Source organism: Gadus morhua, unplaced genomic scaffold (assembly GCF_902167405.1).
Source record: "Gadus morhua unplaced genomic scaffold, gadMor3.0, whole genome shotgun sequence".
Taxonomy (NCBI): Eukaryota; Metazoa; Chordata; class Actinopteri; order Gadiformes; family Gadidae; genus Gadus; species Gadus morhua.
The window spans coordinates 188,749-212,941 of record NW_021964143.1 but is presented as its reverse complement, the minus strand read 5'-3'; the positions used below and the strand labels follow the sequence as shown (position 1 = coordinate 212,941).

The window sequence follows — 24,193 nt, the reverse complement described above, 5'->3', positions numbered from 1 at the left end:
AGAAGCACATCAAATAGAAAAGGCCTCCTCTGCCCTGTTTCTACTGAGCACCTCCATGTACAATCCTCCTCCATCCTTTAAAGACATCACCACCTTGTTTAACTGAACACTTGATTCGCCTCAGTATGAACTTATGAATCAGTAGAATGTATTTGATGGATGATTTCTCTTTTCAGAAGAGCAGAGTACTGAGTAGAGCTCATACTCAGAGTACAGAATAATCAGAGCACAGAGTACTCAGTCTGCAGAGTACTCAGAGTGAAGAGTACTCAGAGTACTCACAGTACAGAGTACTCAGTAAGGGTTAGCATGTTGTACTGGCTTGTGATTCTATAATAGCAGGGTGATTTATTTTCTTTATTAATTTCTCTTAAATGAGTCTTCAAGAGAATTTCGTTGGGTTGGATTCTTCTTGTCTCTTTTCCTTCCTCATGTTACACCTTTTGCTGGCAGGTATTCAGATAAGGGCCAAGACACACACACACACACACACACACACACACACACACACACACACACACACACACACACACACACACACACACACACACACACACACACACACACACAGCGGCGGGGCTCTGAGGAGGAGGAGGAGGAGGAGGGGCTGAGCTGTCTGGTCCAGCCCAGGAGGGAGCTGATATATGTCACCACACCCGCACTTGGAACTCGGCACAGATATGGCACATAGAGTTGGCACATAACTAAAACCCTCCACATGCCCCGACTTATAGTGGTTTTCACCTCTTTCTATGCTTTTATCCTGGCCTTGAAAAAAAGTGGTGAAGTGGAGCAGAGAGATCGCCATCTCTGTGCCGAGTTCCAAGGGCGGGTGTGGTGACGTATATCATATGCGTCGAGAGCAGCGAAGAGCTGTAGTTCACAAAGCGGCCTCACATAAAACCTAAAATTATCAAACTTCTTCACGAAAATGTTTAGTTTTCTTTGCATGAAAAATTATCATTTAAATCCACAAACAACATATGTGTAATCCAGGGCCTATAAAGACTGAAACCCATTCATATTCTTCGATCTCATAGGTCCCATGGGCTCTACCGGAAGGGGCGTGACTTCGCCACTCTATACAATGCGCTTTACAAAGGAGAAAGGTGAGAACACAGCCCGCCCTAGACCCACCGCTTCACACTAATTCTCTGTGATTCCAGGGGATCAATACAAATTAACCAACAGTTTTGGCCCATAGAAAGCCAATCCGTGAAACACAGACTGTTGACCAACGTCCCCCAACCGTTTCTCTTACCTATAGGTTTCCACCATCCCGGGGCCCCCCAGGATGGAGCCCCCTGCCGGAGCGGCCGGACGGCTCGGTGCCGCACGAGCGCTTCGCCATCTCCGAGGTCCTGCACGCCACGCGAGCTGTGCTCCGAGGGTATCTGCGCCGCGTCGGCCGTCATCATGGAGCTGGACGCCCTCAGGGGGGCGGAGCCCGAGGCCCCCGTCTAGGGGGGCGGAGCCAGAGGCCCCCGTCCAGGGGGGCGGAGCCAGGGGGCCAGCGGCGGGGCTCCGGGAGGATTTAACAAATAAAGTACATTTTATTAAAACAACTGCACATGTAACCAGAGTAGTTAACATCATGTCATCTTTATTTTAAATAATGAATCACCCTTGTTCAAACCAAATGTATCGTGTGATCTTACATACGATCGTACGTCGTAGTATCCATACTATATCCCTACAGACAATGGGACGTTCTACATAATACTAAATCCACAATTTAACCTCAATGTACGACTAAAAATGAAACACGGGGCCTTACCTTGCAACCGTTAATCAAACTAAATGTAGTTTCACATACAGTATCAATACTACAGAAAGGGTTGCATCAAATTTGACATAATACTAAAGCTGTTTTTGAATCAGCGCCCCTGCCCCTCAAAGGTCTCTGCACAGCCCTGTTGTCATATTGTAATACTGGGAACATAAAATATAAATATTGCATTGACACAATCGTAGCAGAATAGGAAACAATGCATATTTGTCTATCCAATGAGCTCCAATGAGCTCCAATGGGCTAAACTCACAATCCCACAGAGTCGTACTGTACACCTATAGTTGATACTGCAACGTTGTTGGAGTTCTGAAAATACACCAATGTTACCTATTTTAGCAAAACTCCCAGTACAGTAATTACCTATTTTGGCAAAATGAAAAACACTACAGTAAGAAAATGTTTAGACTGTCTTTCGGGGGATGTAATGATGAAATCAGTGCACAGGTACGAAAAGGTAACAAAGGCAATATTTATTTGTTACTGTAATACAGTAAATGTTCAGCTGAACTGACTGCAAAAAAAGAAAGAAGAATATAAATGAGATGAAACAGATGTACATGTAAATCAGTCTGTACCAGAGATGGAAATTAACTTTTTTGCCCACCAGCCACTGTGGCAGGTGGATTTAAAAATCTACCAGCCACTCATCTTTTTTACCAGCCACTTTTTATGCGCTATGTATTTTTTTAATGTATGCGTACATTTTAAACAATATAATAGTAACAATAGATAAGAAAAGTGTTTTTCATGCACATAATTTTTTCCATCAGAAGTCATTCTTATTGTAAGTAGGTGCTACCAAGGAACTGAGTTGAAAATGTTACACTCTTACTTACCTCTCCTGGAACCGTCACCTTATCGTGGTGGAGAGGTTTGCGTGTCCCTGTGAACCTGAGAGCTGTGTTGTCGGGAGCCTTGTGCTCCTGGTAGGGTCGCTCATGGCAGAGTGGTCTCAGGTGAGGGGCCAGACTAAGAATGGTTCAAAAAAAAAAACTCCAATGAAGAACGAAAAAAGAGGAGATGTGACCCGGCCCGGAGGAAGCCCGGGGCCCCCGTCTGGAGCCAGGCCCAGACGGAGGGCTCGATGGCGAGCGCCTGGTGGCCGGGTTTGCCACGGAGCCCGGTCGGGCACAGCCCGAACAAACTACGTGGCACCCCCCCTCTCTTCATCCCATGGGCCCACCACCTGTGGGAAGACCCGTTGGGGTCGGGTGCGCAGCCACATGGGTGGCAGCGAAGGTCAGGGGTCTCGACGGACCAGACCCGGGCGGCAGAAGCTGGCTCTGGGGACGTGGAACGTCACCTCGCTGTGGGGAAAGGAACCGGAGCTTGTGAGGGAGGTGGAGCGCTATCAGTTAGATCTGGTGGGGCTTACCTCCACGCACAGTCTCAGCTCTGGTACCGTACTCCTGGATAAGGGTTGGACTCTATTCTTCTCCGGAGTTGCCGAGGGCGTGAGGCGCCGGGCGGGTGTGGGGATACTCATAAATCCCCGGCTGAGCGCCGCGGTGTTGGAGTTTACCCCGGTAGACGAGAGGGTCGCCTCCCTGCGCCTAAGGGTTGTAGGGGGGAAAACTCTGACTGTTGTTTGTGCATATGCACCAAACAGCAGCTCAGAGTACTCGGCCTTCTTGGAGACCCTGAATGGAGTCCTGTATGGGGCTCCAGTAGGGGACTCCGTAGTTCTGCTGGGAGACTTCAACGCCCACGTGGGCAACGATGGAGACACCTGGAGAGGCGTGGTGGGGAGGAACGGCCTCCCTGATCTAAACCCGAGCGGTCGTTTGTTATTGGATTTCTGTGCTAGTCATGGATTATCCATAACAAACACCATGTTCGAACATAAGGGTGCTCATAAGTGTACCTGGTACCAGAGTACCCTAGGCCGAAGATCGATGATCGATTTCGTGATCGTGTCATCTGATCTGAGGCCGCATGTTTTGGACACTCGGGTAAAGAGAGGGGCAGAACTGTCAACCGACCACCATCTGGTTGTGAGTTGGATCAGGGAATGGGGGAAATTTCCGGATAGACCTGGTAAGCCCAAACGAGTAGTGCGGGTGAACTGGGAACGTCTGGAGGAGGCCCCCGTCCTAGGTATCTTCAACTCACACCTCCGGCGGAGCTTTTCTGGCATTCCTGTGGAGGTTGGGGGCATTGAGCCGGAGTGGGCGGTGTTCAAAGCCTCCATTGCTGAAGCTGCGGTGGCTAGCTGTGGCCTCAGGGTCTTAGGCTCCTCAAGGGGCGGTAACCCTCGGACACCGTGGTGGACACCGGTGGTCAGGGAAGCCGTCCGACTGAAGAAGGAGGCCTTCCGGGATATGATATCCTGGAGGACTTCTGACTCGGTTGCAGGGTACCGACAGGCTCGAAGGGCTGCAGCGGCTGCCGTGTCGGAGGCTAAGCAGCGGGTGTGGGAGAAGTTCGGAGAGGCCATGGAGAAGGACTTTCGGTCGGCACCAAAGTGTTTCTGGAAGACTATCCGGCACCTCAGGAGGGGGAAACGGGGAACCATCCAAGCTGTGTACAGTAAGGATGGGACTCTGTTGACCTCAACTGAGGAGGTCGTCGGACGTTGGAAGGAACACTTTGAGGAACTCCTGAATCCGAATAACACGCCCTCTATGTTGGAGGCAGAGCTCGAGGTTGATGGTGTTTCGTCGTCAATTTCCCTGGTGGAGGTCACTGAGGTAGTCAAACATCTCCGCAGTGGCAAAGCCCCAGGGATTGATGAGATCCAGCCAGAAATGCTAAAGGCTCTGGGTGTTGAGGGGCTGTCATGGTTGACACGCCTATTCAACATCGCGTGGGAGTCGGGTACAGTGCCAAAGGAGTGGCAAACCGGGGTGGTGGTTCCCCTGTTCAAAAAGGGGGACCAGAGAGTGTGTGCCAATTACCGGGGTATCACACTTCTCAGCCTCCCTGGTAAAGTCTACTCCAAGGTGCTGGAAAGGAGGGTTCGGCCGATCGTCGAACCTCAGATTGAAGAGGAACAATGCGGTTTTCGCCCCGGACGTGGAACTACGGACCAGCTCTTCACTCTCGCAAGGATCCTGGAGGGGGCCTGGGAGTATGCCCATCCGGTCTACATGTGTTTTGTGGATCTGGAGAAGGCGTATGACCGGGTCCCCCGGGAGAAACTGTGGGAGGTGCTGCGGGAGTATGGGGTAAGGGGGTCTATCCTCAGGGCCATCCAATCTTTGTACTCCCAAAGCGAGAGCTGTGTTCGTGTTCTCGGCAGCCAGTCAGTTTCGTTCTCAGTGGGTGCTGGTCTCCGCCAGGGCTGCGCCTTGTCACCAATCCTGTTTGTGATATACATGGACAGGATATCGAGGCGTAGTCGTGGTGGGGAGGGGTTGCAGTTCGGTGGTCTGAGGATCTCGTCACTGCTTTTTGCAGATGATGTGGTCCTCATTGGATCATCGGCCTGTGACCTTCAGCACTCACTGGATCGGCTGGCGGCCGAGTGTGAAGCGGCTGGGATGAGGATCAGCACCGCTAAATCTGAGGCCATGACTCTTAGCAGGAAACCGGTGGATTGCTTACTCCGGGTAGGAAATGAGTCCTTAGCCCAGGTGAAGGAGTTCAAGTACCTCGGGGTCTTGTTCGCGAGTGAGGGTACTATGGAGCGTGAGATTGGCCGGAGAATCGGAGCAGCGGGGGCGGTATTGCGTTCGCTTTACCGCACCGTTGTAACGAAAAGAGAGCTGAGCCGCAAGGCAAAGCTCTCGATCTACCGGTCGATCTTCGTTCCTATCCTCACCTATGGTCATGAGGGCTGGGTGATGACCGAAAGGACGAGATCGCGGGTACAAGCGGCCGAGATGAGTTTTCTCAGAAGGGTGGCTGGCGTCTCCCTTAGGGATAGGGTGAGAAGCTCAGCCATCCGTGAGGAACTCGGATTAGAGCCGCTGCTCCTTTACTTAGAAAGGAGTCAGCTGAGGTGGTTCGGGCATCTGGTAAGGATGCCCACTGGGCGCCTTCCTTGGGAGGTGTTTCAGGCACGTCCAGTGGGGAGGAGACCTCTGGGAAGACCCAGGACTAGGTGGAGAGATTATATCTCAACACTGGCCTGGGAACGCCTCGGGATCCCCCCGTCAGAGCTGGTCAATGTGGCCCGGGAAAGGGAAGTCTGGGGCCCCCTGCTTGAGCTGCTCCCCCCGCGACCCGACCCCGGATAAGCGGATGACGATGATGATGATGAGGATGAGGACACTCTTACTGCATATGATAAACATTACACAGGTATCTGCCATGTTAATGTCAAAGGTGTTACGATGACAAGTTTGGGGATAATGCATCTATACAAAGTATTTTCAATAAACAACAAATTGACATATTAACAATAAAACAACATGCATGGCTACACCATCATAAGTCAATCTAATTAGTGCCTGAATACAAATGTGTCCACAGAAATGGTAACTAACTAACGTATGATAGTAAGCATTATTGGCCCTTAACACTAATGTTCAGAAAAAACACTGCCTCAAAAGGCTATTGGCTTAAGCAATGCAAGTAGAGGCATATGCTTGAACTTTATACTTTTAAACGTTGCAAACGTACAAAAACATAATTATATATTTATGTGGCATTCAGTCCAATGCTGGAAATATATCTGTGGCCTTCAGTAGGCCAATGCTGTGGTAAAGTATGCAAAGTATGACCAAGTGTTTCTTTCTGTTCAATAGATAGAACGTTATCAATCCCCTGTGGGAGAAATTTGTTAATGTTTGTCCCTATAAATCAATAATGGTAAAAAAATAAATACACGACGGTAACTGCGTAAGTCAAACCGTCCAATATGAAGGCTCTACTTAACCACGCCCCCTACTCACTTCCACCAATGCAAAGCGAACAGAACTGAGTAGGGGAGGGCGTAGCCTAACTAGTTTGTGAACGACCCAGAGAAACGCAACGCAAATTCAATGTGAACATGTACGAGGCTTTAATAAAATCCCAGACGATTTTTTAATTCCGCCACACATTTTTTAAAAGTGTCGCAAAAAGAGGGCATGTCCGGGCAAAAGAGGACGTCTGGTTTACCTACGTACGGGAAACCCATTTGATTCCTACCTGTAACACTGTTAAATAGCGGCCCAAATTGGTGGGCGCTATCCTGGTCATTTCTCTTCGTGAGAAATACGAAGTGTGGCGCATGAGCGTGTGCATGGGTTGAATTGCGTGTGTCTCACGCCGAATGCGTGAGACTTGAGAGCCCTGTTACCGGTATAGTATCCCGGATGTTGACAGTCGCAGTTCACCAAAAGTGGCGTAGAAGAAGAAGGGGGAACTGTGCAGCGCCGTATGAATGTATTAAATATGCAAATTTGATCGGACCTGACTGGAAAGTATTACCCGACACAGTGGCAGGTGAAGTGACACAATTCACCACCATACAAATCCACCCGCAAATGGCATGTGGCGGGTGTTAATTTCCATCCCTGGTGTGTGTTAATATATGCGTGTGTGTGGAGAGAGAGAGAGAGAGAGAGAGAGAGAGAGACTATAACTGACACAGAGACACTGAGACACATCCCCTCCCCCTCAGCACCCATCGTGCGTGTGTGTGTGTTAGGGCTGTCACTTTTTACAAAAATGAAATTCGAACGAATTTCGAATGTCCATAATTAATTCGAATACATTCGCCATAGAACTATAAAAAAAAAAAAAAAAAGAAACACGACAACGACTGTTGTCGTGTTTCTTTTTATTTCTTGTGGAAATCACGTATACCTACTGAATTCATAACAGCACAGGATAAAAACACATCTTTGATAACACATTTGTAAACACAACAAGAGGAAGCTCCGACACACAAGTGCGGCTGTCCTTTACGCATTAACAATAACTGCTCGGAGCGCGATATGCGGAGCGCATGTCGTCCATGGCACACACAGCCTATATAAACGAACAATCTGTGAGGCCGACCTCCAACACGGTGTGCTGCTCTTTTTATTCCTTACGGAAAGAAAATTACAAGTAGTCTCGCAGCTCTCCGTTACCGCTGCAGCTGCTTCTGTCAGCCGTGCTGTATAGTCCCCAAACAGGCTGCCCATCGCGCCCAGCGCAGCAGCGGACTTTTCTCCCTGTCGTGTGCGATCAGTGTCGGTCTCCGTTTCAATGAGCTCGTGTGAGAAGCTTTCAGTCACGAGATGTTTCTGTGCAGGGGAAAGGTGGACTAACCGGGAGAAGCGGGGATCCAGGAGTGCCGCTTTATTGAGGAAAAGCCACTCGCCGCTCTCTTCTTTATAGCGCATTTTTACAGTTCGAATGGAGAATTACACTTCGAATTCGAACTTTTCACCCCACCTTCGAACGAATATTCGAACTTCGAATAAAAAGTGACAGCCCTAGTGTGTGTGTGTGTGTGTGTCTGTGTGTGTCTACAACCGACACAGAGACACTGAGTCACCCTCCCACCATACACCAACCCCCGGGAGGAGGTCCTCCTGGGTGAAGGAGGACCAGAAGGTGTGGAGGTGTGTCAGTGTGTCTGAGGACCCTCCTCCACCTGGGGACACTCTGTAGAAGGACAGAGAGCCAGCAGGCCGGTCCAGATACACTCCTACTCTGGTGGAGCCAGCGGGGGGGAGAGGGAGGGCTGTCCCTCTACCGTCGTACCGGGCAGAGTAACCATCATCAGAACAATGAAGACTCCAGGACTTGTTGTTCAGTCCAAGCCTGCTGTCACCACCCCCTCCTCTCCTTGTGATTCCTCTGTATGTCACTCCTATATCAACCCATCCTTCCCACTCTACCTCCCAGTAACAGCGGCCAGTCAGAGCCTCTCTACCCAACAACTGGGGCCAGGAGTCAAATCTCTCTGGGTGATCCGGATACGACTGGTCCTCTTCAACCCACGTCACCTTCCTGTTGTCCTCAGACAGAGAGAGGTCTCTGTGGGCCGTGTTGGGGTCCAGTGTGAGGTCACAGGCATCTGAGGGAGAACCAGACATGATGAGCTGCTGAACCGCTCTTCATCCTCATCATCATCATCACTAGTACTGTTCTCCTGCGCTCTGTGTACATATACATAGATATGAACACATACATATACATATGTACACATACATAGATACACACACCTCAACAATGACGTTATGAAAACATCAACAACAATATTATGAATACATCAACAACAGGGTTATGAATACACTCATTCATCACTAGTACTGTTCTCCTGAACATGACATGTGGGGGGGGGGGTCATGTGATGATAGTTGCACTATTGCTTCAGACCCCGCCTCCCCCTCCTCAGCCCCCTCCCCCTCACCGCCCCCCGTAGCCCCCCTCCCCCTCCTCAGCCCCCTCCCCCTCACCGCCCCCCGTAGCCCCCCTCACCGCCCCCCGTAGCCCCCCTCCCCCTCCTCAGCCTCCTCCCCATCAGCCCCCCCTCACCCAGGACCGGGACCCTCAGCACCCCCCAGCACCCCCCCTCCCCCTCAACCCCCCCCCCCCCCCTCAGTAATGTGAGGGGAGGGGGGGGGGGGGGGGTCATGTGATGTCATAGTTACTCTATTGTTACATTAGTGTCATTATAGTCCGGGACCCAGAACGGGACCCCTCCTCTCGAGCACAGATGTTAGCTTCATGATGATTATCATGATTATGTCTGATAATAATCAATACACTATTAACTTTCCAATACAGAATAAATCAATGTAATACCTGCTGGGTTTAATACAAGCAGGTTTATTATGACGGTCGACAGTATTAATATACATAATATAAGATGCGTAAGATACATGATGTCAGCCATCATCTTCATTCCCAGTAGGATGTGATCTCACTTCCTGCTGTGTGGATGGACTTTCCATCTCAATAGTGAGTGTGTGATGTGATGAATCAAACAGACACTTACACTTCTTTAGAGCTGGTTTCAGCCTCCACACTCCACCGTGCTCCACACTGGGGGGGAAACAAAGTGAGAGCAGCATGTTGAAACATTCACCTTCATCATCTGCCGTCTCATCACGTTCTACACAACATGAGTGACAGCTGCCTCTTCAAACCACTTCATCTAGCAGCGACATGAATCCTTGTAGGAGACTTTGTCCCCGAGTGGTGAGCTGTCCTCTCCATACCTGAGAGTGTCCAGTCTCCAGCGTGGATCCTCCAGTCCAGCAGAGAGCAGCGCAGCTCCAGAGTCTCCTGGGTGATTGTAGCTCAGGTCCAGCTCTCTCAGATGGGAGGGGTTGGAGCTCAGAGCTGAGGCCAGAGAAGCACAGCCTTCCTGTGTGACCAGGCAGCCAGACAAGCTACACACACACACACACACACACACACACACACACACACACACACACACACACACACACACACGCACATACAGTAAAATCCTGTGTTTTTCCAGTCTGCCGACCAGTTTATGAACGTCCTACTCCAAACACAAGTTGTGTTGACTTGGTGATGTAGAAGGTCCTTTTATGAAGCACTTCCTGGTCCAGTGAAGGGACACCGACGGCGAGTTGTGTGTGGATGTGTGGAGCTCCTTCTGGCCAGCGGTTGAAGATGGCCAAGAGAAAGCTTCTCAGCCATAATACGTTAGGTTTTCTAAACCACACCACATTTGGATTGGGACCATTTGCCACAGCGCCACCCATGGAAGAAGGCCTTCCCAGAAACAAGCGGGTATTCAACGGCCACATAATATATCAGCATTGTAGCGCCCCAAGCCCTAGTCTCTATTCCGCTGTGGAGCGAGGTCCACTCTACCACAGGACTTTTGGCTTCTTTATATTTCACTTGATTAAAGTATCACCTCTACCTAGAACTCGGTTAGATTGTACTACTACTAATGTACTAATCTAGATTATAGATCCATCAGGGAAACCACTTACGTGATCAAAAGTATCAGGGTGCAAACTGCTAATGACCCATAAAGTTGACGACAGTTTAATGTCAGAAAACAAATTAAAGATCAGTGCACGGGCCCAGGCCTTCCTGTGATTCATGCTCCTTTCTAACGGTTTAAATGACTCATTAAAGCAGTTAGTGATGTTCAGACCTACTGTATCATACAGTGCTCACAACAACAACTTAATCTATTAGAATTTAAAATGTATTCATGTGAAACTTTAAACACATTTAAGATAAGTAACATACAATACCTTGCAGTAATATTTGCAAACCCCCTTTGACAAATAATGTTACTTTTCTAATGGCAGCACTCTGGCCATCATCATCTGTACAAGAGACAGTTTACTAAATAAACGACTGGCCGATACACTATTTACACAGTGAGAGTAGTTGTCCTATTTCCATGTGTGGATGGACTAAGGAATCAGCAATAGTTTACTCAGAATGCATAATAGTGTAGTGTGCCAGGACTATAGTCTGTGGGCCAGGACTGATGCAAAGACAATTCTGGCCAAGCAGCAGAAGTTAAGTGACAATGTGCCAAAATTACTGGCCCATTTATGGTTGCACTAAAGATGCAAGAGTATTCTTAATGTTACTGTTTATAACACAGGGTGCTTTAAGACATTTAGAGTATCCCCACTTCTCCCAGAACCACTACACCACTGCTTACAGTTGTTGAAATACAGCTGGACTTAACTATCAATTAACAAGTATTAATCCTTGGCTTTCCTTATTTAATTAGTTCATCATGAATAGAGCTTTAATTAGTTTGTCTCTTCACTGGGTACACAATATAACAATGTTATTCTGTATCCTATTCATATTTGTGAGCAAAGAATTAGTTATTTAAATAATGAGTACTGGAATAGTAAGCTTTAAAACACGTTTTGTTTGACAATCGCAAGTTTCAAATCATCCTTTCCAGAGACCCTCCAAAATGTTTCTGTTGAGGCTTTCAGGGTCTGAGGTGTCCAGCTAGGGGTAAGACCCTCCAAAGACCCCCTGTACTTCACCCCGCTCTAAACTATCATTGTCTCGTATACAGGGGACAGTGGAGGGGCAAGAGTATTATATTTTGAGTTCATTTTATATTTATAATTGAAAGGTTGCAGGCATATGGATCTATTAGAATATCCACCTGAACAACAAGGTGTTACATCTCCAATGATACAAAATCATGGATGTGGTCATCACAGGTACTAAGTTATAAGCTGAGTTATATAAAGAACCTGTCCTCTGATGTGGAACTTGTGGTGTAAATGTTTGACCATTGAGTAAGACTGACCTGAGAGTTTCCAGTGTACAGTGTGGACTCCCCAGTCCAGCAGAGAGCAGCTTCACTCCTGAATCCTGCAGATCATTGGTACTCAGGTCCAGCTCTCTCAGACTAGAGGAGTTGGAGCTGAGACCTGAGGCCAGATCTTCACAGCATCTCTCTGACAGATGACAGCCAGTCAGCCTTCTCACAAAAAATAAACACAACATGTTAGGAACTGTGCTTATTTTTTTTATTTGAAATTTGTCATAGGACATTTTATTAGTTTAACTAAATGTCAATACAGTACATCTTTAAATTATGACATACTGAGGTCAGATAACTAAAGATTTAAGATAATCTTTAGTTAAAAGAAGAATCAGTTTTTTAACTTTACTAAAGAACTCTAAAGTGCACCTTACTAGTCACGTTTCCATCTAAGAGTTTAAGCGAATCATTGGAATGTTCGCAAAAAAATAATTTGAATTAGGTGCGTTTCCATCAAGTGGTTGGAGCGGAAAACGACACACATTCCAGGACTTCTCGTGTCCTTTTGATTACATGCTCTCTTTTAGGTACATTGTGGAATTTAGTTGTTGTTTTCCATCTAAAAAAGCAGTATTGTTTTTTTCTTCGATGAGAGCAAGGAAAAGTTTTATCTCTCTATCGGTCCAAACGTATCTATTATTCACGTTGCCCATCTGTTCCATGGAAGTATTTAAAGGATACATTGTGCAGATTGATCATTTGAAATTCATCCCCACCTTTATACCACAGATACTCTAGGGTCTATACTAGCATATAACCGCGTTTTCTGATTACAGTTTAATGCATTTTTCACAATTTACCAGCTCTCCTTTTGAAGGCTGAACAGATAATTTGACTGGAACTACTTAGAAGGTGTCTATATATCAGGGATTAATGGACACCCTGCAGCCAATCAGAATCGAGTATTCCCCCAGACCATGGTATAATTAAAGGAGATAGAAACGCTTCAAAATAGATATTGACGCTACAAGCGGTTGTCGGCGGGGTTGCTATGGCCGGTCATTATGCGGAAATCGGAAGGACGTTGTCAGTCCTGTGTCTTCAATGTTCGCTATGTCACAGCTGTTTCGGAAAAAGTGTTTCCATCTCCCATTTTGCGCATTTACTCTCTTTCGCATAAGTCAAAACACACCTCAAGTGAGCAGTTAAACTTTTTTGCGAATTAAGAGGATTTTTATGCGATTTTTGGTGTTTCCATCACCGTTTACTGATTCGATACTACTGATTCGATAAATTTGTTTGACAATTGCAAGTTTCAAATCATTCTTTCCAGAGTCCAACTAGGGGTAAGACCCTCCGAAGACCCCCTGTACTTCACCCTGCCCTAAACTATCACTGTCCCGTACACGGGGGACAGTGGGGGGGGCAATATTATTATATTTTGAGTTCATTTGTTTACTTTGAATTGAAAGGTTGCAGGCATATGGATGTATTAGAATATCCACCTACACTACAAGGTGTTACTTCTCCAATGATACCAAAGAAATGGATGTGGTCATCACAGGTACTGAGTTATAAGCTGAGTTATATAACGGACCTCTGATGTGGAACTTGTGGTGTAACTGTTTGACCATTGAGTAAAATTTAACCTGAGAGTTTCCAGTGTACAGTGTGGACTCCCCAGTCCAGCAGAGAGCAGCTTCACTCCTGAATCCTGCAGATCATTGGTACTCAGGTCCAGCTCTCTCAGACTAGAGGAGTTGGAGCTGAGAACTGAAGCCAGAGCCTCACAGCATCTCTCTGACAGATGACAGCCTTCACACAAACAAAAAAATACCAAACATGTTAGGAACTGTGATTCATTTTCTATTTGAAATTTGTCATCAAACATGTTTTATTACTTTATCTAAATGTCAATACAGTAGATCTTTAAAATATGACTTACTTAGAGGTCAGATAATTAAAGATTTAAAATAACTCCTGAATATGTTCTCCAGTTCTGACTTCCGGTATGCTAATAGGTAGCAAACAAGAGGAGCTCCCGGCCAATTGAGCAAAAAAACTGAAAAAATAAACTAAAGCTATAGCTCAAACTTTGAATAGCATAGGTCATGAGAACTACCCAAAGTGGAAAGGGAAAAGAGAAAAAGAAGAAAGCGGAGAAACATGCACGAGGTAGAAGGCTAACAGGTGCTCCGGGCTAGCGCAGAGGTAGCTAGCAATGCTGAACAACCTAGCTGGGTGTCTGAGATACAGGCTAGCTTACAGGCTGGTCTGGAAAGGATACAGGCTAAAATGGATACAGCCCAGCACAGAATGGACGCCAAATTGGACAAAATTGGCAAGCAAAGGGAAGAGATAAAGCAAGGGATGGATAGCCTCCGAGAGGAAACTAATAGAATATTCGAGTCTGTGGACGTTGACATGGGGCAAAAAAGAAAGAAATTGAGATCCAGGAAGAACGTACAGTTGAGGTGGAGGAGTGGACTACACAGGCACAGGACATTCTCACTACTCCACTCAAACAACAAAGTAGGCTACAAGAGAAATTAACCGACTTGGAAGGGAGGTCAAGGAGAAGCAATATTCGATTCTGGGGGCTGAAGGAAGGGCTTGAGGGAGACTCGGTTGCTGAACACTTGGATAAATTAATTCACAAGGAGCTGGGAATGTCGAAGGATATTTAATTGGATATCCAAAGGGCACACAGAGCATTAACACCGAAACCACAACCAGACAAGCCCTCAAGAGCGATTATAGTAAACCTTTTGATGTTCGAGGTCAAAGAGAACGTCCTCAAGACGGCCTGGAGATCGACGCTGGAAGTCGAGGGACACAGAGTGATTTTTGATCAGGACTACACTGCAGAAGTGGCGGCTAAACGTCGGAGATAAGCAGTCAACAAAATAATTCTAAAAGAGAGGGGGATTCGGTTCCAGCCCCCAAGGGACACACTCAGAGTTCACTGGACCGAAGGAGTCAAAGTATACAACAGTACTCAGGATGCGACGAGGGCAATGCGGGAGAGACAGACACCGCTGCGGAGACTGGAGGCAGCGCGCAAGTGGACCAAAATCAGGAGATGAGCGTACAGGGGAGGATAAAGGACGTGAAGCGCCACGGTGACGATAAGTAAAGAGCACGGACACCAACACAGATTTGACTTTAGAAGTTTTGAATAAAGCCTTTTGTTTCGTGACTTGACGGTCCTTTCGAAACACTGCAGTGATGTGATCATTTACAAGAGCATAAGCTGACGGACATATAGGATCACTTGGGGCAAATGTATATTTATGCCATGGGTTAAAATAATGTATGGAAAATGTACACAAAGCTCTCGGCCGGGAGCTCTGGAATTTAGATGTTGGAACCTTATAGTGAGCTCGGGAGATCCACGCCTGAGGAAAACTCTGCCACTAAGGGGGCCCTCTCACTAGGAGAGGCTCTACCCCTCACCTACCAACAGGGTCAGGGGGACACATTGGAAACCCCTGAATGCTTTGGAAGTTCATGTTCTGATTGTTAAAATTAGTTTTTTTAGTTCAGGGGTTGCTGTTAGTTTATATGTGGGGAACAGAATAATGGTTTTAGAGGAATTATAATGCAACGTCGGGGTATTAGAATGGTGTCATTAAATGTCAATGGTATGAACAATCCGATAAAAAGGGGGAAAGTGTTAAAATTTAGAAAGGAAGAGGTGCAGGTTATATATTTAAGCAGTCTGCTGTGCAAATAAATGATTGGCCAGAGGGATTAGGGTACAACCAACATCAAGCACTATTCATAAGATTAGGTACCCGAAAACGAATGAGTTATTAAAAGAGCCAGAGGAAATAGAGGGAGCATTTGAGGAATATTTTAGGACACTATACACACAACCAGCTGCAGCAGATGAAGAGAGTATCAAGACATTCCTAGAGGGGCTAGACTTACCATCGATAGGGGAAGGGCAGAATCAATTCTTCAACTCAGATATTACGGAGGAAGAGGTGGGGAAAGCAATTAGTAGAACGAGAAATAGTAAATCACCAGGTAGTGATGGATTCCCATCGGAATTCTATTAAGTATTTAGGCAGGAATTTAACCCCTTATTGTTAGCAATATTTAGATACTCAATGAATGAGGGCAAAACTCCCCCATCCTGGAAAGAGGCTATTATTTATATGATCCATAAAGAGGGCAGGGAAACGGAAATGTGTAGTAGCATTAGACCGATATCCATGCTTAATGTTGACTCTTAAGATCGATACTTCAATTATCTCAAAAGGATTTGAGTCATTCATGCCCGATATTATAGATGAAGACCACACTGGTTTTATAAAAGGAAGGCAGGCACAGGACAATATAAGGAAGACAATTCACATAGAGGAGGAAGTTAAAAGGAGAGGAAAGAGTGTGGTCTTAGTGAGTTTGGACACGAAAAGGCATTTGATTATGTTGGGTGGACCTACCTGTATAAAGTCCTAGAAAAATGTGGCTTTAATTGGGACTCTTATCAAATGCATACGGTCATTGTATCATGAGCCAACAGCAAGAGTGAAAGTGAATGGTAGTCTGACGGATCGGATTAAGTTAAAGCGGTCGACTATAGTGATCACACTGATAGGACAACCAGACACAAGCTTTCCAATACTGATGGATCTACTGGAGGAATACGGGCACTATTCAGGGTATAGACTTAATGTGACAAAGACACAGATTTTAGCTCTAAATTACACACTAACGATAGAGAAATACAAATGGAGATGGGACTGTGAGAAGATAGTTAACATCCGAAAAGGAGTAGACTAATTATCTAACGCAAACTACACACAATAATGATATTCAGAGCATTAAGGGGTACTTTGCAAGGTGGTCAGGACAGGTATTGGACTTTATTTCAAAGATTGAAATAGTAAAAATGTACATACTGCCAAGGTTATTGTATCTAACTATCTATTAATCATTACCCATATCTGTACCACAAAGTTAATGTATGGAGTGGGATAAGTGGATCTCAAGGTTCATCTGTTGGAGAAAGAGACCCAGGATTAGGCTTCAACACTACGTTGCCTAAGGAGAGAGGAGGGATGGCGTTGCCCAGTTTAAAAGATTACTACCATGCAGCACAGGTCAGAGCTGTGGCATGTTGGTGTAACGGGAACTACGTAGCCTAATGGAAAGATATTGACATAAGGGGGAGGGCTATCATAATCAAGCACTAGTGGGGGATAAAGAACTACTTAAGAAACAGGAAGGCTAAATAAACTCAATAACTAAGTTTTCTTTAAACATTTGGAACACTATAGTGAGATACTAATTAGAAAAAGAGATGAAGATTTTGAGATGTTTAACGCATGTCAATACATTTCTGACAGGAAAAGGTCATGGTTTCAAGAGATGGGAAAGAGGAGGCATCACGGCAATTTGCACGATAGTAGAAGAAAGGAAAATGCAGAGTTTTCAATATTTAAAAGAGAGGTTTAAATAAAAATAAAAATGGATAAGGCCACCCAACAAAATGAATAATTAAGGTAGTGAATGATTTATATACAGGGGGAAAGAGTAGGGAGATCTCAGCCCTATACCAAGGTCTGCTGAAGAGCAGGGGGAACTCTACTATGTATGTAAAAGAAAAGTGGGAAAGAGAGCTTGGGATCGAGATAACGGAGGAAGAATGGTACAACGTATGCAGGATACAGCACTCGACAACTGCTTCGAGGTTATGGAGGGAGTCCGGGTGGAAGAATATCATAAGATATTTCATTACCCCAAATATGAAAGGGAGGTATGCCCCGTAACAGACTGTATGTTGGAAATTATGTGGGCAGGAGGGGTGTCAAAGATGGAGGAAAATTGGGAAGGTGTTTTGAAAGAATTAGGAGGTAATTGGATATGAATTACCTAACGTGAGTAACGCGTGACGCTAGCACAGAAGCATACGGCGGACATCTCCCTCTTTATTCTTGGTGGAAATAGTAACATAGTCACGCCATTAAAAATGTTTATGTAAAAAAATGTAGCGAGAAATGTGCATTTTACTTTCATAATGTTTGCTCGGTGAATGTGAAGGATGTTTGGTTTGAAAGTTATGACGAAGAGGGAACGCTCCATTCACTTGCATGGGCAGCGTCTCTTGTTGCTAAGCAACCTCAACGTCTTTGGCGGATAATTTCTCTGCTGATCAACACTACGAATGCTGGAAACACACCAGACACACCATGTGAAGTTATTTAACCCGATTATTGTTATTTATATCCGAGATTATATAATCTAACCCCATCTAAACTCTATCATGCACCCAAACACGGCGGCGTTTGGGATTCCTACCTCAGACTCCTAAATACAGCGCAGCAATGGTGGCTGCGTAGGCGCGTTGAACCATTTTTGTGACACACAATGATCAAGCGTCAGGTTAGGCGCGTTACTTGTGTAATCTAACGCGCGTAACGCGTTCAGTGTGGCCGCACCAGACCGGCTTGGTGTTGTACCTAGGGAATCTGGTTCAGGAAAACATGCAAGGTGGGGACTTATATCTGATAAAAGCTCTGCTGGCAGCAAGCAAGAAAATCACAACTAGAGCATGGTACAAAGCCGATCCACCAACAAAGAAGCAATGGCTCGGTGTAGTGGAAGAAATATACGACATGGAAAGATTCACGTACATATTGAGGGTCCAGGAGCGGAAGTTTGAATCAAGATGGGAAAAATGGGTTGAATATAAAAGAGAAGTGAACGACACCACACATTGGGAGGTTTGAAATCAGATCATGATGTTGCATTTCAAGTAGGGGTGAGGCGATTCACTCAGCTCACAATTCGATACGATAAACGATATTGGGTTCAGGATTCGATATTATAACGATATTACAGCAAAACGTGAATGAAGAAAATGTATGACGTACATACGTCATACATTTTCTTCATTCGAGTTTTGAAATATTTTGTGACTTTAAAATAAACGACACTACATATTGTCGTTTATTTTATAGACACAAAATATTTCAGATGGGGATTCCATTTCGGGCTCAACACCGGCATCTTTAAATACTAGTATCAGCGTTCAGTCAACAATAGTGATTGATTATTGAACACCGCAGGATCAGCGTGCGAGAACACGCCGTGGACCGTGACAGAGGTGTAGACGCTCCTGTGTGTAGCCCTGTCCGTCCGTGGATAAGCCAGCGCAATTTCGCGCATGCGTGCTATGCGACCCATGCGACCCTCCCACGTAGATATATTTTAGATGGAAACACGCCGTGCCTGGAACCAAACCAAGTTGTGCCTCGCTGTCGGTGGAAAAAATGGCATTAGTAAGTTTGCACTTAAGTTTGCACATTAAATGCAAACTTAAGTCCATGAATAACCATTTGTTCGTCTCAACGACGCATTTCGTCACGTTTTAATATTGCGATATTTCGTGGCACGCAATATCGTCACACCCCTAATTTCAAGTAAGGGAGATGGCTCACATGTCACTGGTAGTTTCTTTATTGTTATTTATCTTTAATTATATTTTTTCTCGAATATACACGTGTATGTATAAGAATTGTTATTCCAATTCAAATGGGGCTTTATTTGAAACTGTTCTTTCTTCCAGTTGTATTCTTGCATACATGTGGTTTTGTATGTTTACCAAAAAAACAATAAAAATGTAAGTGTTAAAAAAGAAAGAACAGATCTAAGAGGAATCTGTTGGATTCAGTTGGTTAATGAATGTAACAATCATTAACCAACTGAATCCAACGTACACCTTTTACTCTCATGGCAACACAAATAGAGTGAGATGGAGGTCTTGTGTTTGATAAGATGAGTGGTAATGGTGCTGCGATGCACGCAGACTGCCAAAGTTTAGTTCAGTGCTGAGTTAAAGCGCAGCTGTATTGCGGTGCCAGTGTGATAACTCTATTAGGGAACACGACCCACTTAAGTTCCCGTGAAGACACTGCTTTGATCAGAAAACTAAAACACTGGTTTGTACTTTGTGCAAAGTTTCAATGAAATGTCAGAGTAGCACTAGCGTTATTCAAGAACATGTGAAGAAATGCACTATTCTGGATGACCCAGAGAAGAAGATAAATCCTTATTGGAGTATATTATCCAATCAGCAGCTGGTTATTATCAGTAGGTATTTAATTGAGGAGGAGGAGGAGGAGGATGAAGAGTTGTTTGGTGGAGAAAGTGAAGTTGAGGCGCTGGCGGTAAAAACAGAACAACACCCCCTATGCAATCAAAACAATTAACAACTTATTAAAAGCGAGTGAATCTGTTCACGTGAATGGACATAGATGGATGGTACGTGACCAAGGACATTCTCAAGTCTAATAAAGGGCTACGACCACATTTGTTAGGGTGCCACCCAATTAAAAAGTTATTGGCACCAGTACAAAATGTGCCTAACCCCTGAGAGGACATATTCTACTGAATAATTTAGACCTGTTAACTTTCTGGAGATAAATCTGTTCAATGTCCGCTGATGTAGAACTTGTGGTGTAACTGTTTGAGATATTGAGTAAAACTGACCTGAGAGTTTCAAGTGTACAGAGTGGACTCCCCAGTCCAGCAGAGAGCAGCTTCACTCCTGAATCCTGCAGATTATTGGAACTCAGGTCCAGCTCTCTCAGACTAGAGGAGATTGAGCTGAGAACTGAGGCCAGAGCTTCAAAGCTTCTCTCTGACAGATCACAGCCATTCAGCCTGCACACACATAACACACTATGTTAGGGACTGTGATTAGAATGACAAACATCTTTTACTTTAAACTTAGTGGAGGATGTGTGTAGCAACCAATAACGTTATAGTGGCCAATAAAGTAAAAAATGGCAATAACGTAAAAATGTAAATGTAATAAAGCCAATAACGTAATAACTTGCAGTGTAATAAAGTTGTTGAGCCAATAACGTAATAACTTTTTGCCAATAATGTTATAAGGTATTACGTTATTGGCTGCTTATTATTATTATAACGGAACCCAAAGAGTAACATATAAATCCAAATTCACTCTTTGCTCCTTTAAGGCCTCTGTCACGCCAAATTTGTACCGGGTGGCAAATTTGTACCGGGCATGTCATCAGATTACGTAAGGGTTGTCCGTTGCCGGGCAGGTTTAAAAAAACATTTGCGCTCATGTTGCCAAAGACGAAATAACATAATACAGATAACGGAACGCTAGATAACACTTGTTTTTACTTTATATTTGTATTGTATTTAATTGTTTAATCAAATTTAGCTTGTAAACTGAGTGTTTAAAGCGGGTTTCGAAAAACATTTGCGCTCATGTTTCCAAAGACGAAATAACATAATACAGAAAACGGATTGCTAGATAACACTTGTTTTTACTTTATATTTATATTTGTATTGTATTTAATTGTTTAATCAAATTTAGCAAGTAAACTGAGTATGTAATGTAATTTGTAAGTGTAAGTGTTAGCTGTCTTGTCACGGTCAATGTTATCGGTCTTGTCACGGTCAATGAACAAGTGCGAATGAACGAGCTTGAGGGTTCGCGAATGTTCGTGAACCTTTCACGTCATTCGACGCGATCGTCCGTTGCCAGGCAACGGACGACGCGATCATCTGTTGCCAGGCAGGTTTGGAATGGATTACGTATGGATGACGTGCCCGGTACAAATTTGGCACCCGGTACAAATTTGGCGTGACACCCAAATTCATACCCCCCTCATCTGGAGGGGGGTATGAGGGTGGAGAGGTAACTGTTAGGGGGGAATGAGGGTGGAGAGGTAACTGTTAGGTCAGATATTTAAGCGTTTGATGCAAGATGCAATAATAAGGCTTAGTGTGACAAATTCTCTCCAGAAATTGAAAATAAAATAAAGGGATACCTAATTTATTACATTATTGGCTCAGTTAATACATTTTCTAAATATTTTTTATGCAAGGCAAACAACGTAATAACCAGCCAATAACGTAATAAGTTATAACATTGTTGGCAAAAAGTTATAAAAGCTTTAATAAGATATGTTACACATACTAAATTAGATCCTTAAATGTTAATTTAATAATTAGTAACTTTTACTTTTAACGTAATTAAGTTATTGTCTTCATCTTTATTAGAAAAGTCGGTTTATTGTAATACATGTTATTAGTGAACCTACAGATATGTTTTGTTAGTTATAACTTATATATTCTACTATCAGGTATATTGTGTTGTGTATTGTCATACATTATTATGAGTAAACCTACAGAGATCTTTTGGAGTCTTTGATCACTGGCAGTAGCCTCAGAAGACCCTCCTCTGAAGCTTTGTATTTCTTCAGGTCAAACACGTCCAGCTCCTCTTCTGATGTCAGTAAGATGAAGACCAGAGCTGACCACTGAGCAGGAGAGACATGTGTTTCGAAGAGACTTCCTGATGTCAGGGACTGTTGGATCCCCTCCACTAGAGAACGGTCGTTCAGCTCGTTCAGACAGTGGAACAGATTGATGCTTCTCTCTGGAGATAGGTCTCCTTTTATCTTCTCCTTGATGTAAGACACTGTTCCCTTATTGGTCTGTGAGCTACTTATTGTCTGTCCCAGCAGACCTCGTAGGACAATCTGATTCGTCTGCAGAGAGAGGCCCAGAAGGAAGCGGAGGAACAAGTCCAGGTGTCCGTTCTCACTCTGTAAGGCCTTGTCCACAGCACTCTGGTAGAGGAGGAGTTTATCTTCACTTGAGGTTGGTGGTTCTTCTGAGAGCAGATTGACACCATTGTGGATGAAGGACCAAAAGACATAAAGAGCAGCCAGAAACTCCTGGAGGCTCAGATGGACAAAGCAGAACACCTTGTCCTGGTACAGCCCACACTCCTCTTTAAAGATCTGGGTGAACACTCCTGAGTACACTGAGGCTGCTCTGATATCAATGTCACACTCTACCAGGTCTGCCTCATAGAAGATCAGGTTGCCTTTCTCCAGCTGGTTAAAAGCCAGTTTTCCCAGAGAAACAATGATCTCCCTGCTCCCTGAACTCCAGTCTGGATCTGTTTCAGCCCTCCCATGGTACTTCCTGTCCCCCTGTATGGACTGAACCCTCAGGAAGTGGCTGTACATCTGAGTCACGGTCTTGGGCATCTCTTCGATCTGGGATGTTTTGAAGAAGTCCTCGAGGACTGTAGCAGAGATCCAACAGAAGACTGGGATGTGACACATGATGTGGAGGCTTCGTGATTTCTTGACGTGGGAGATGATTGTGCTGGCTAGCGTCTCATCTTTGAATCTCTTTCTGAAGTAGTCCTCCTTCTGTGGGTTGGTGAACCCTCTCACCTCTGTCACCATGTCAACACTATGAACAGGGATCTGATTGGCTGCCGCAGGCCGTGTGGTTATCCAGATGCAAGCAGAGGGAAGCAGGTGGCCCCTGATGAGGTTTGTCAACAGCATGTCCACCGAGGTGGACTTTGTGACATCAGTCCATATCTTGTTGTTCTGGAAGTCCAGAGGAAGTCGACACTCATCCAGTCCATCCAAGATGAAGACAACTTGGAACCGGTCATATCTGCAGATTCCTGCTTCTTTGGTCTCAATAAAGAAGTGATGAAGAAGTTCCACCAAGCTAAATTGTTCCTCTTTCAGTAAATTCAGCTCTCTGAAAGTGAGGAGAAATGTAAAGTGTATGTCGTGGTTGGCTTTTTCTTCAGCCCAGTCGAGGATGAACTTTTGTGTTAAGATGGTTTTACCAATACCGGCCACTCCAGTTGTCATTATTGTCCTGATTGGTTTATCTTTAGCAAGTAAAGGTTTAAAGATGTCTGCACATTTGATTGGGGTTTCCTCCTTGACTGGTTTCCTGGAAGCTGTTTCAATCAGTCTGACCTCATGTTCCTTGTTGACTTCTCCACTGCCTCTCTCTGTGATGAAGATCTCTGTGTAGAACTCATTCAGAGGTGTTGAATGACCTGCTTTAGCGATTCCCTCAAACATACACCAGAACTTCTTTTTCAAATGAGACTTGATTTTATGTTGGCAATCGACAGCAGCAGGTCCTAAATAAGAAAAAAACAGTAGACGTCAGTTAGTGGATGGTGGCATCAGTGGGAACATGTCAATATTTCCTGTTGAAATATCAATTTCATGATGTTTAGTGGCTTTATAAATTGTAGTCAGAGAAGCTGGTTGTGACAAAGACGACATGTTACAGATTAAAAATGTTCAGGACGACTTCCGGTAATGGCGGCGAGCTAGACAGACGCTGCTTTTTAGTCTCTGTACTAATTACAATTTCTACTCCTTTGAAAGCCATATAACAAACTCAAATAGAACACGGATACGTTTTAAAGCAAGGTTAACTATGTCAGGCACAAGAAAGAACAAAAA

General features: G+C 44.8%; 1 protein-coding gene across 1 annotated transcript; it reads right to left on the bottom strand.

Annotated features, from left to right (window-relative positions):
• Nucleotides 1-8,177: 8,177 nt before the first annotated feature.
• On the bottom strand, nt 8,178-23,815 carry LOC115539123 (NLR family CARD domain-containing protein 3-like). Its single transcript, XM_030350309.1, has 5 exons — nt 22,083-23,815; nt 11,943-12,116; nt 9,880-10,053; nt 9,657-9,703; nt 8,178-8,732 (listed from the first exon to the last, which is right to left on the bottom strand). The coding sequence occupies exons 1-5, from the start codon at nt 23,798-23,800 to the stop codon at nt 8,179-8,181; spliced, it is 2,667 nt and encodes an 888-aa protein (XP_030206169.1). The 5' UTR covers nt 23,801-23,815; the 3' UTR covers nt 8,178.
• Between the last annotated feature and the right edge of the window lie 378 nt (nt 23,816-24,193).

What these genes read in the sequence shown, in the direction of transcription:
- LOC115539123 (XM_030350309.1), bottom strand. Translation starts at nt 23,800, where the DNA reads ATGTTTGAGGGAATCGCTAAAGCAGGTCATTCAACACCTCTGAATGAG. An exon ending in TGTACACTGGAAACTCTCAG is followed by an intron (nt 10,054 to 11,942) that starts GTCAGTCTTACT and finishes GTGTGTGTGTAG; the next exon opens with CTTGTCTGGCTGCCTGGTCA. An exon ending in TGGAGACTGGACACTCTCAG is followed by an intron (nt 9,704 to 9,879) that starts GTATGGAGAGGA and finishes TTTCCCCCCCAG; the next exon opens with TGTGGAGCACGGTGGAGTGT.